This window comes from Drosophila miranda, chromosome 2 (assembly GCF_003369915.1).
Source record: "Drosophila miranda strain MSH22 chromosome 2, D.miranda_PacBio2.1, whole genome shotgun sequence".
Lineage (NCBI taxonomy): Eukaryota > Metazoa > Arthropoda > Insecta > Diptera > Drosophilidae > Drosophila > Drosophila miranda.
In genome coordinates this window covers 14869816-14882427 of record NC_046675.1, presented here as the reverse complement: position 1 = coordinate 14882427, position 12612 = coordinate 14869816, and the positions used below count along the sequence as shown (strand labels likewise).

At 43.7% G+C, this 12612-nt stretch overlaps 3 protein-coding genes and 1 long non-coding RNA gene across 5 annotated transcripts in view; 2 read left to right on the top strand and 2 right to left on the bottom strand.

Moving 5' to 3' along the window:
• Positions 1 to 1952, bottom strand: part of LOC108156302 (phosphoinositide 3-kinase adapter protein 1) — a 33376-nt gene extending 31424 nt beyond the window's left edge. Inside the window, exon 1 of the mRNA XM_017287688.2 lies at positions 1643 to 1952. The gene's annotated coding sequence lies outside the window, so the exon portion shown is untranslated. The remainder of the gene's footprint in view (positions 1 to 1642) is intronic.
• Positions 1953 to 2281: 329 nt separating this feature from the next.
• LOC117187065 lies at positions 2282 to 3000 on the top strand. Of its 2 annotated transcripts, none has more exons than XR_004471852.1 (3): positions 2282 to 2428; positions 2494 to 2551; positions 2618 to 3000. It is a non-coding gene; the product is annotated as an uncharacterized LOC117187065 (long non-coding RNA). The 2 variants fall into 2 exon arrangements; XR_004471853.1 differs by having other exon boundaries at positions 2494 to 2556.
• Positions 3001 to 4389: 1389 nt separating this feature from the next.
• Positions 4390 to 4829, bottom strand: LOC108154572 (salivary glue protein Sgs-3-like). The gene has a single exon (XM_017284872.2). The coding sequence runs from the start codon at positions 4779 to 4781 to the stop codon at positions 4455 to 4457; it is 327 nt and encodes a 108-aa protein (XP_017140361.1). The 5' UTR covers positions 4782 to 4829; the 3' UTR covers positions 4390 to 4454.
• A 1828-nt stretch (positions 4830 to 6657) lies between these two features.
• On the top strand, positions 6658 to 12284 carry LOC108156152. The gene is made up of 6 exons (XM_017287476.2): positions 6658 to 6759; positions 7681 to 8042; positions 8099 to 8834; positions 8920 to 9365; positions 9439 to 10153; positions 10227 to 12284. Exons 2-6 carry the CDS (start codon positions 7693 to 7695, stop codon positions 11850 to 11852), a joined length of 3873 nt encoding a protein of 1290 aa, XP_017142965.1. The 5' UTR covers positions 6658 to 6759; positions 7681 to 7692; the 3' UTR covers positions 11853 to 12284.
• The last annotated feature ends 328 nt before the right edge of the window (positions 12285 to 12612 follow it).

The window sequence follows — 12612 nt, the reverse complement described above, 5'->3', positions numbered from 1 at the left end:
TTGGCATGTGTTCATCAGGTTTTTGTGAATTGGCAAATTAATGGAATTTTCTCGGTTTCGATCCCCCAGCAAATGGTGAAGAGGAAGACAGGAATTTGGGGATAAAGAATGTTGAAGAAAGCACCAATCTTTTATTGGGTTTTTGGTTAAATTGTGTGACAGAAAGATTGATTGGATTGGACGTATGTATACTCTTCAATAGATTCAATGATAGATTGATTTTGAGTTGTATCAATTGATAGAAGGATAGACAAGCATTCCCTGGCATTCCTTCCTCCTAATTCCCTCCTCCAAAGCAATCTTTCAACACTTTCAGCAAATAAAACCCCTATAGACACACGACTTCAATAAATCCACATACGAGTGTTTTTAAATTTCCAGTCACATATAAACCGTAAAAATTCTTTTCGTTTTTGCATAAATTCCATCTAAAAATAGTTTAGAATTATTCACGAACCAAATCTTACAACGTGAGATGATGGACTACGAGGATTCCAGTCTGGAGGCAGAGGCACTTCTATAAACATCCAATATGATCCTGGCCCGTGCCCAGCGCCAAAAGCCAATAACACTCGCGATCGATACCAAAACACAAAATGACAAATGGAAAATGAAATGAAATCTGTGCAACAACAATTACGGATAGATCGGAGCAACAAAAAGCACATTGTTCGTGGTATTCCATGTGAGTTTCTGGGGGAGTGTGTGGAATATTAATTAAGTGTTTGCTTTAACTTTGATTTCTTCCCCACAAAACACAAACAGATAAAGACAGAGAGACAGAGAGAGAGAGAGAGAGAGAGGGAGAGTGCGAATTCGCGTTTAACAAGTGTTTTGCGTTGTAAAAACAAGCGAATCAGAGAGGAGCAAAACAGAAGAAACGCAAAGGGGAAGAAGAGTAGAATAAAACGATGAAATTCAAATTCGAATTAAACGCATTCCAAAAGAGATCAGCAGGCAGGCACGGAATGGGAACGGGAAGGCATGCAAAACTCAGAGATCATCGTTGAGATTAAGCGCGGCAAAAGGGAAGGCACTGGCGGGAAGAGGGACAGGAGCTTGGGGGATTGCATAAATGGCAGCCATTTGTGCATCTGTGTGTGTGAGCTCGTGTGCGCAGCAGTCGACCCTCTTAGCATTTGAGACACGCATCTTGCATATTTTCGCCTTGATGTTGATCGACAGTTTGACATTTTATGTCGTCGCCGCCTGTCAAAAGGATGGCGGTTATTTTTTTTTTTTTTACCCTGAAGAGTATAAGGCTTTTGAGGGAGGAAGGTTATAAAAATCAGAGCCCTATAACGCATAGTTCCAATTGAAAAGATTGGTGGAATGTTTTTGCCAGAGCCAAAAAATACACACATACAGATTTATATCTTCAAGAGTCCTCTAGGAAGCATCGATCTTTGTGCGAAAAGTGAGTTTGTTCCTTAAGGTATTCCAATAAAAACTCAAGAAGCTGTTGTGTTATGTGCTTCCAAAGTTTTTGTTTTTAATTCTCAAAATTGGAGGACTAAATCTTATGCCTATCATAGGCGCAATCGCTTTGCAAGGGTATCACAAGTTTCGTACCTTCGGAGCTGGTTTTCCTTGACAGATTTGTTGCCCATTCCCAATGGAATTCCGATTTTATCCTACTTACCCACTCTGACCGCTAGATGGCGCACTATTATCACTAATTCCGCGTTGAGCTCTTTTTGGCCAAAAATATTGTTTGTTTTCCCGTCAGGCGGCACCGTTTTGGCTCTAAATGTTGATTGCTTTCTTTTGGCCCCAACAAAGGAGAAGAGCACCAAAACACAAACAAACACACACACGGGCATACACGAATACGAGAACACACGCACACAGTGAAGCCCCTAAGGCAACGGTAAATAAATACAAAAATTCAGTCACGAACGCTTTTACTCGACTTTTCCGCGCTTTGTACGGTACAAGTATATCGGGAGGTTGGGACCGTTCCGTACCCGTTCCACGACAAAACGAAAATTAAATAGTGGCTCGCTCGCTCTGCCTCGATCGATGTGTGCAGAGAGCAGAGCGCAGAGCCATAAAAATAAAAGCAGAGCAGCAACGAAAAACATTGCTCCCCAGCGGGTGGAAAAAAGTTTGGCGCTTTGGAGCTCGTTTGCATTTATGTATGTATGTATTTGCTCTTTCGTTCGGACATTGAAGAGAGCGAAGCCCCAAACGAAGAGCAATGAGAGAAGGAGAAAGAAATGATAGCTTTCGGGCCAGAAGCTTTTTGATACTCTTGCAGATCGATTGTACACATGGGAGCTACTATATGATACTATATTCTTTCTATTAGTATGTAAATCAATAAGAAGCTTTTCGACAGATCCACTTACATTTAATAATTTATGCCACTACAAATCGCCCGAGAGTGATAATATTAAAAAGGATCTATTTTCACTTACATTTCGAGGTGAATATAAAAATAATTGATCCAAATAGTATGTTTAGGACGAAAATAGTTATTCTCACTCATAGATGATGAATGATTGCTATACTCCTCTGATACACATGAATCCATGAGAAATTGTGATTCGTAAGGTTTGATTAAAATATTAATACATTCTCTTTCTTCTAATTCCGATTCCGATTTGAAACGCAGATTTTTCACGCAATACAGCTGAACAAACTTTCATATTTGGTTAGCCCGTGACTTTCCGCAGTCGTATTCCTCCAGTCATCAAACAATATGGTTTCTCTGAAGTTTATGGTACAATTTTTGGCCATATTCTATTTCCTGGATGCCGTTTGCGCAATCAGGTGTGATGTGGAGCCCGAGGATCCGGACTGCATTGACTGCAGCCAGAATCCCACGCATGTGCAATGCTTGGTTGGGATCAGTACCACAGTTAGTCCAACTAATGTGATAACGAGTTCTTGCTTAAATCCCAGAGTTTGCAACACATTTGAATTAGCCAAAGCTTTTATTTATTTCAAAAAAGGGATATTAGACTGAAGTCATAAATTGCTTTGCTTTAATGCTAACTTTTCTGTTCGTTTTTGAGTCTTTATTGGAGGACCACGAAACTTAGATCAGCCTGACAGTGATCTCAGGAAGTTTCTTTTTCGGTTAAGTATTAAATTTAGTTTGTTAACAATGAGCTGCTTCTTTGCACTCAGTCCCAGTGCTCTCCTTGTGGTTGTCGCCGGAGCCACGGCGGTTGTTGTGGTTACCACCTCAGTGGTTGTGGTGGTCTTGATGAGACATTCTGCGTTGTCGGGATCGGCGTCACAATCAACGCAGCTAGGATCATCGGGACTATCATCACAGGTGACGGCTTTGGTTCCCGTCAGGCAATAGAAAATGGCAAAAATCAGCACAAGATACTTTATTAGCTGCATTCTGGTAGTAGTTTAACTTCTTTATCAAACTGGCTGTTTTGCAATATCTTTTCAACTTAGATGCCGCTGTATTTATACGGTCTTTTGAGCGTCCTTGACGCTGGAAAAAACTCTATTGGTTTTGTATTTGCCAATAGATGGTGATCAATTGTTAATCACAAGCTTTGGGATGTTTAATTAGCCAAAACTTGTGTTTAATTGGCAAATATACTCCTATAGGTAATAGAATAAATCAAATAAACAAGCCTTGAATGGATAATTCAGAAAAATTTATATGTGTTCAATTTCTGGTTATTTGAATGAAACTAATTTTCCATTTCAGCCCTGCAGCTTGGGTTTAAAATATGGTCGGATTCTGCTCTGATTCACAAAAGATTACACTCTAAGACTTGTATCCTCTATCAGAAAAAAATATCTTATATGGAAAAATTAAAAATTTTCAATCACATCCTACTGATATTCTTGTACTCCATCTGCAAACACGTAGAAAAGAAGACTCAGTTGTGCTCAGTTTCAGAAAGATACTCGTATCCTTTAAATTGAAATATTACCTGCATCGAATAGTTCAGATCTTTTAATCAATGACGTTAGCCTCAGAACGTTGACCATATGAAAAGAAGAAAATAAATCCCCAAATTCATTAAAAAATCGACAAAACGATTATCTTTAGTAATTTATGGTTCATATATTCATATAATTCTCTCATTCACACCGCCTTCTAATTCTATAAGTTCTCCATCTGATCTCACCACCATTCTAGTTAGTTACACTCAAGTCTAGTGGAATACAACCATAGGCAAAGATTCGCTACTTTCAACAAAAACGAACAAACAAGAAGACAATCACCAATTTTGGCAACCGTGAGCCTCAACCGATACGAATATTTTTAGCATATAATTCTATCTCAAAAAAACTTGACGTGTTATCCTTCGACTTCCTTGATCTAGTTGTTTCAAATTCAAATCGAATTCTGATGCATGTCGGGAATACATTATTTGTTAAAATTGTTGCTAAAAAAAACACATTAAAAGATATATTCAATTAGTTTTTTTATTTATTTTGGCTGTATAGGACTATCTTTTCAGATGAATTTTCGTTCAACCAGACTTATTGGTGACCTTGATTTTCCGAGTGACTTTGTATGTAAGATTCTTAATGGTGACTTTCTTCACGTTTCTCGTTTTCTTGGTGGTTTGTGGGGCGGCTGTTGGGGCAGCCGTCGTCGCAGGTGCCAGTGTGGTGGTTGTCGTTGTTGTGGTCGTTGTCGTTGTCGTTGTCGTGGTGGCACATTCTGCGTTGTCGGGATCGGTGGTGCAGTCAATGCAGGCGGTATCCGTGGGATCCTCATCACAGGTCACAGCCAGAGCGCCACCTAGGCAGTACAAGAAGGCGGCAATCAGGAAAAGATACTTTGTAGCCTGCATTTTGGTAATTTAACTTGATTATTCAGTTGCTGAATTCGCAATATTATGTTCTCTTATCATCAGCCATATTTATACAGATCTAGACCTGGCGAAATTTTGGTTTGTTTTATCAGTTGGATTTTTTGCGTGGATGGAATTGGCAATAGACGTCTATCGAATTGTTGACTGACTTTTGGAACGGAATGTTTAACCAGCAAATAATTAAGATTCATAGGCAAACAGTACTCACAGATGAAAAAATAACAAAAGTCGCTCAACAAATATAAGTACATATGTTATAGGCCTCCACCAAATATAATTTATCATGTAGCGATTTTCTCGAGGGGACTTTTATTTAATAAGGTTTTTCAAAATGATAGGTAATATATGAAATAACGACTTTTTTGTAAGATTTTAATTGCCTATAAACATTATGCAGCTGATTTCCAATTTCCTCGCAATTTCTACAATTTAATTATGTAAATATTAAACAATTTTTTAAATCAAAAATAGCAAAATCGGATGTAGTTTCTAATATGGTTATGGTTTCAAAACAAACCGTCAAATTCAAATTCCATTAATCGCACTAAAATACTGATGTTTGTTTGCAATACAATCCTCTGCAAGTAGAATTTAAAATCGCGGGTATATCTGATATGACGACGTGAAACCACAAAAAAGCTTCGATTGATTGAATTGATTAAGTTGAACATTTTTTTTTGTTTTTTAAGGATTTTTTTTAGATGTTTTGCTTCTTTTTTTAAAAACATAACTAACTTATCTTAAACCTGGTTGTATTAAGATTTGTAATCAGCTGATAAATGAAGCTATAAATAAGACCCAAGAACTTTTTAGGTAAGGCTTACGGTCTGGACAATATTAATCTTTTAAATTCAAAATCATTTGATAAATTTGATCATTTTTGTATATTTTTACAAGGTTTTGACTTTGTAAACCTGGAAACAGTCGAAAAAAGTAATTTCTTGTGCTTTCTTTTTGTATAGGTACATCAACATATGTAATTGGGCGTCGTTTAAAAATCAATGGATAAACGGATAAGGTGCAGCCGTTTGACCAAACCTCTGAATGCCGCATGTTGCCGTTAATAAAAAAAACCTGGGGTATCATTTACGGTATATTACATACTTTTATGTATATTTTGTGGTCGAAATTGAGTTGTAGGTATATTTTAAATTAGCATCATATCCTTGTCACTCCTTCATTTCAAATACTTTGTATTTTTTAAGTTTATTGTCTTTATACAGAGACCTAGAATTGGTATGAGGATCAGGATATATGTATATACCGGAAACAAATCAATTGCATGAATAGGTCTACCTATACCCATACCAATCTGAGAAGAAGTCATAACTAATGTTAACTTGGAAAACAGAATTTGAATGTTAATTAAATGAAATAGGGTATAAAGATATCCATACTCTAGCGGATACCTGCTGACCAGCAACAATGACGTAACATTTCAGACATACTTCGTTTCATTCCGTACCACTTGCGTTTTGTGCTTTGAATTTATTTGCTTAAAACTTATTTATAAAAAAATCAGTAAAAAGGAGTATTAAAAACTAGCTAATCTTGTACAAAATTAATGTATTTCCAATCCTCGACGGAGGCCGATTAACCCATTGTAGACCAAGACGGTATTTTAATATTGCACCGAAAATGGTGAAAATTTAATAGTTTTAGCGCAGTTTCACCTTAAAGATATCGGTTTTTTTTTCAGAGAAAAGATGGCACGGATCTACAAGAAGAGTCTAAAATCATTAATATTTTCCGCGGTTAAATTCAAGCTCTTAACCTGTTGAAATAGAGGGGGTTGAGTGGGTTAAGCTCAGAACGGCCGCATTAAAAAGCAGTGACAGAACAAAAATGGCAATTCCTCTTTCTCCGGTCGTTCGTGGGTATTTTGCGAGAAAACTTTTCACTGCATTTAAAAACGGAGACATAAAATTATGCGAACTGCATGAAATTCCGATTAAAGGTAATAAATTGCATCAACGGTGGCTGGTTGACCTGATACATATTTAACCTCAAAAAGACACGGACAACCTTAACCAAAAACAGAAAATTAAATACTCAATCCGGAGTGTGGAAGAATTTCGGGCGTGTGACTTGTGATGTAACCGCGGCAGGGCCATGATGGCGATAGAAAGCGGTCGGTTTTTTTGATGACAATGAGAAAGTGCACTGCTCAAGGGTTTGTTTATGTTTACGCCGAGCTTGAGGTTATGTGCAACAGTCTGGAATATAAATAAAACGCCGACTTAACCTCATTTATGTCAAAATTGGTTTATAAGTTTGAATATTTCTTATGTGGGCCGTGGAGCAAAGCGGGCCAGGTCTGCTGACGCCATGTGTCTGAGCGGGACGGCTAGTGTGCGCGTTGGTTGGAAGTCAGTTGCGAAGTATTTGCCATAAAACGGTTAGATTATTCAAATGCGACAATTTTTGAAAACTTTACTTCGATCTAACAAGTCATTCATGTTTACATGAATATTATAAGAACAGGAGCCAAGTGAATAAAATTAGTTTGGTTTGCGGTTCTGCTGTCAGCACTGCGGGAACAGTCAAGGCGTTGCCGTTAAACTGCGCAGAACAAAACGAATACAAAATACCATTAAAGTGGCTAACAACTTGGAAATTTGATGAAACGAATAATACAGCGAACGTTAGTTTGAATTTATCGTGCCATTGAGTTTGGTTTGGGTTTATTTTTGTTATTAAATGTATGGCCACCAACTGTCTGGCAACGCCCGGTTTTTGCTCTCTCTGTCTCCCACGGTCTTCTTCTTGAGCACATGTGCCAGCCACACCAATTGTTGCTCCCTTCCCGAGTTTTGAGGAGAAATTTTCGTATGCTTTTGTTTATGTGCGTGAGAATTAGCAACAAACTGTCTTGCAGGGCAACTGAGTAATGAACCACCAGAACTATGGCGGCATCCAATGGATACAGCAACACCCCGCCGCATCCGACTCCGGGGTGGACATACTGGTGGGGGACGGCGAAGACGGTGCGACGCCGGACGGGTATCATCTCGTGACCGATGAAGCGACCGGCGAGGATCTTGACCATATGGCGGCCGAGAATCTCATATTTATGGCCCGCGACGGCCAGTTGAGTGAGATCATAACTGGCGGAAACGCTGTGATAGTCACTGCCGATGGCCACGCCGTGTCGTACGCCGAGTCCCTTGACGATGACGCCCAGGTGGTCACCGAGGAGGTCATCACGGACGACTGGGTGCAGCATCAGGGAGCAGAGCGGTGAGTAAAACACGGTTTGCTTGAACGTATCGAATTGAATCAATGAATATTTTCAGTGTGGAAATAGCCGCGGAGCAAATAGCTGGAAATGGAAGCTCGCAGGAGCTGCTGGACATGGAGCAGGACGAGTACACGGCCCTGCGACCATATCCCTGCGACTTTTGCAGCCGCCGCTTTAAGAAGAAGTCCAGCCTGAACACCCACATGCTGGCCCATCAAAACGATCGTCCTCATCTTTGCAAGCTGTGCGGGTCACGCTTCTCTCGCCGCGCCGAGCTCATCAGTCATTTCAAGGCGCACGCCGAAGCTCAGGATGCAGCGGATGCCGAGGCAGCTGCGGCCACATCCATTAAATTCGAGGACCGCCCAATGGACGATCATTACTATGAGCACGAGTGGCCTTTATACCAGCAGGATCAGGACGCCGAGGACCAGCAGCAGCTGGTGTCCAGCAGCGAAACTCAACTGGTGCACCAGGATAGCTACAACGTTGCCGCAGTTACCGTCGATGCTCCAGTGCCCACGCGAGGACGGATCAGTCGCCTGAAGCCAAAGGAGGAAGCCACACAGTACATTGTGATTTCCGACAAGACGGAAGCACCCGAGATGCAGGACTATATGCGAAGCGAGCCAATGCAGGCGGTGGTCACCACCTCGACAGCGATCGAGCCCCCACCTAAAGCTGATCTTCCACAGCCGAACTATCCAGTGCTGGACGACAGCAAGCCGTTCGTGTGTCAGCAGTGCGGCTTGGCCTTTGCCAGGGAGAAGGCGCTCTTCTCTCACACGAAGGTAAGAATTTGTTGCGCTACCTACCTGAGATGTATGTTCCCAAGAAACCAGTTTCATCTTCCCTTTTTCTTGTACCAACCACCAGAACCATCGCGTGGACTCGCCCTTCGAGTGCAACCTGTGTCAGGAGATGTTCTGGGATAACAGCAGCCTTCTGGAGCATCAGAAGACGCATCAGTTCGAGGACAGCAACTCTGAATACGATCCGGCATCGGGGGACGACAGTGTCAGCGAGTCGGAACCGGATCAGCTCTATGGCGACTTTTACTGCAGCGAATGCGGCATTTGCTTTCACAGGCAGGACCTGCTGCGACGCCATGCGAAGTGCCATTTCCAGCAGCCAGACGCAAGTAACTTTGACCAAAAGCCGATTGTGGGAGAAGTGGGAGTCACCGATGAAGTGATAGCTGGAGATGCTGAAAATGCCAAAGATGATGCTGCCCACCGGTGTCACACGTGCGGCAAGTGTTTTCCCAATTCAGTTGCGTTGAGCGCCCATGCCGAAATCCACGCCCGTTTTCCGCTCTTCAAGTGAGTAAATCGACAGTACAACATGAACTATACTATAAAGTGCTTTTCTCACCATTTCTCTACTTGTTTTTAGGTGCGTCTTGTGTGGTGTCAGCTTCTATGAAGAGCAGGCCATCAAGCGGCACTTGCACAGTCGTCATCCGAACGAGCTGAAGACCAACTCGTGTGTGCTGTGTGGAAAGGAGTGTCGCGATCGGAAGGCTCTCATCAAGCATGCCTGGGACCACTCGCGTGAGAAGTGCCACTCGTGCTCCAAGTGCGGCAAGAACTTCCATAACAAGGCGCGTCTGAAGCGGCACATGGCCTCGCATCGGGACAAGTCGGTGGTGTGTGAGGTCTGTCAGGAGGAATTCCCCGACGGACGGACGCTATCCAATCACCGCCACTCCCACAGCACCACCTCGCCGGGCAAACTCTTCCCGTGCCTGGAGTGTGGCAAGACCTTCGGTTCGCGCAGCTCTCAGCAGATTCACGTACGCATCCACACGGGCGAGCGTCCGTACGGCTGTCGCTACTGCTGGAAGGCCTTTGCCGACGGCGGCACTTTGCGCAAACACGAGCGCATTCACACGGGCGAGAAGCCCTACGCCTGCTCCGTATGTCCGCGTGCCTTTAACCAGCGAGTGGTGCTCCGCGAGCACATTCGCTCCCATCACTCCGGTATGGATGTAACGCTTGGCACTTACCACTGCGAAGTGTGCTCCGAGGACTTGTCCTCGTCCACTGAGCTCATCCAGCATCTTATCAAGCACAGCGACACGAACACCGCCAAACAGCGTCAGCCCGTCGTGAGTATACCATCCTTCATGAGGATCTCCCTTAGATCTCCTCTTTAAAAACGCGTTCCTTATTATTCATCAGACGGGGCCTCGGAAGTACAAACGACGGCGTAAGCTGCAGCCGCATGAGATTGCTCACATGCGGGCCGAGAACAAGGAAGATGAGCTCTTGCAAGAGGCCGAAGAGTATAACAGTGACTTAGACATCTGCGACTTTGATGTGGAGAACGTGGGCCAAATCTTCGAAATGGGCGAATCCCCCAAAAAGGAGAAGCGCAAAAAGGGAGCAGCCAAGGATACGAAGGCGGTGGCCAATGGAACAGCCAAGGCTGTCACGGATAAGTCGAAAATGCGCTACGATTCCACCAGCAGTCACTCGGATCGCATATGGGAGGCGAAGTTCCTGCACGACAACCCGGTGTCGTTGTTTCAAATTGATTCGTTAGCGGCTATGAATCAACAGCAGTCACCGCTGCCTACCAGCACCGCCAGTTCCTCCAGCGTTCAAAACACGAGACGCAGTTCCAAGCAGTCACAGGCCCAAGGGCAGGCCAAGACGGCGCCACCAGTTGAGGTAAAAGCAAACCCCAGTGCATCATCCTCCTCTACGACTGCGAGCTCCAGCAGCCGCAGCCGAAAGAAGGCGGGAACAAGTAAGGCGGTCAGTAGCAAATCGGCTGCTGCGGGAATCTCGCGTCCGCGAATGATCCACACCGAGAAGGCCAAGGCTCCGAAGGCTGCAGAAAGCTCGGGCACTGCATCCGGATCTACCAAGAAGACGCGTGGCAAGAGTTACATTACCCGGACAGAGACAAGCAATCTGGATCTGCTTTCCAGCAGTGGCAGCGGCAAGTCGCGATCCACTGCGTCCAACATTGTCGACGACTATGAGATCATTTCCCCAGCCACGCATCCACCCAACCAGATCAGCTCCAGTCCCCTGCACATTAAGCAGGAGCAAGAACAGCAGCGCGTTCCGATGATGTACGACGACAATCTGCTCATCGATGCCGCACTGCTCCGTGAAAAGACGTACGAGAGGTTTAACCCCGCAATAGTAAACGATTTGGAGGAGATTCTGCGCTCTCCACTCAAAAGTGAGCACAATTCCCGACTGCGTTTCACCAGCGAGTCATCGACAACGCCGCAGTTTCTGCCCGGGGAGGAGCAGAACCTCATCAAGATCGAGCCGACATCCCCCGATTTACGCGAAATGGTGGAGAGTCAGCAGCGCGTCACGGCTACCACTGGCAACACGCCCTCTTCCTCGTCGTCGTCGGCCCGTACCTCGCGTCACCTGCGCCAGATAACTGCCAACAGCCCGCGAGTGGGCAGCAAACGTTCCAGCAGCAGCAGGCCGGACTCTGCATCCGGCGCGGCAGCCAAGAAGCCCACCACATCGTCCTCCTCTTCGTCAGTTGCAGCTGGGAGCAAGACCAGAAGCTCCGAACACTCGTACCTCAGCTACGGCGTGGGCGTAGACTCCTACAATGTGAATGTACCTGCCAGCGCCAACACTGCCGATGTGAGCTCTGCATTCTTTTCCATTTCCGAGGTAGTTTCCGCCGCCGACGCAGCCGATGCTGCAGCCAAGGCAGCCGCAGCCAGCAAGTCGGACCGCAAGAAGCGCAGCTTCGAATGCGAGATGTGCTCGGCCATCTTCTACGACCGCGCGCAGCTGCTGGACCACGTCCACATCCACATCTAGGCCTCTGTACTACTAACCTGCCCCCAACGTGAGCTTCTCTTTTCGCTTTAGTAAACTGCTTTTTCGTGGGACAATCAGCGGGAACACTCGGATTATTTTGATATCTTGTAACTTGTAATCCATTTATTTGATCTAGATCTTTGATTTCCCAAAGGGATTGTATTGTATTCATTGAAATCGATTGTCCAAAATATGAATTGCAAATGGACTGGATGGTATCCGGATGGTTACTTCATATCGTTGTACCACCGAGAACCGACCGACACATCGATAGATTGTATCGTTGACTTATGCGTTATTTAAACTGAACATTGCTCTAATTTAGAGACTCCTTAGGCCATAAGACTTTTAAGTTTGTACCTCTACCCTTGCTTTGAAGAATTGGTATGCTGGATATTAATAAAATAATTGGCTTTTCATTTGCCTAAAATATTTTTTGTTTAACGTTGTTGGAAATCGATTACTCATTCAAGTTTTTGAATAGTAGAACCTCTGATGTTTGTAAAATTTCATGATAAGATTCTCTCTAGTTAATGGGAATATGGGTGGATTAATTGTTCCTGGAAACTTAGAAGCAAGAAACGAGTATGCTTATACTAGTATGTGTCATTAGAACTGAACTAAAATTATAATCTACAATTATATGGTCAACGAAATTGAATCCTACTCGTATTCCGATAAGATGGATTTTTTTCCCTTAAGTCAGATGTTGATCTATCCGATCTATATTGAAAAAGTACGTGCACAGTATTGCAATTTC

Bases quoted from the DNA above. Each gene is read 5' to 3' on its own strand.
- LOC108154572 (XM_017284872.2), bottom strand. From the start codon at position 4,781: ATGCAGGCTACAAAGTATCTTTTCCTGATTGCCGCCTTCTTGTACTGC.
- LOC108156152 (XM_017287476.2), top strand. From the start codon at position 7,693: ATGAACCACCAGAACTATGGCGGCATCCAATGGATACAGCAACACCCC. The intron at 8,043-8,098 runs GTGAGTAAAACA...GAATATTTTCAG, and splicing joins CAGCATCAGGGAGCAGAGCG to TGTGGAAATAGCCGCGGAGC. The intron at 8,835-8,919 runs GTAAGAATTTGT...ACCAACCACCAG, and splicing joins CGCTCTTCTCTCACACGAAG to AACCATCGCGTGGACTCGCC.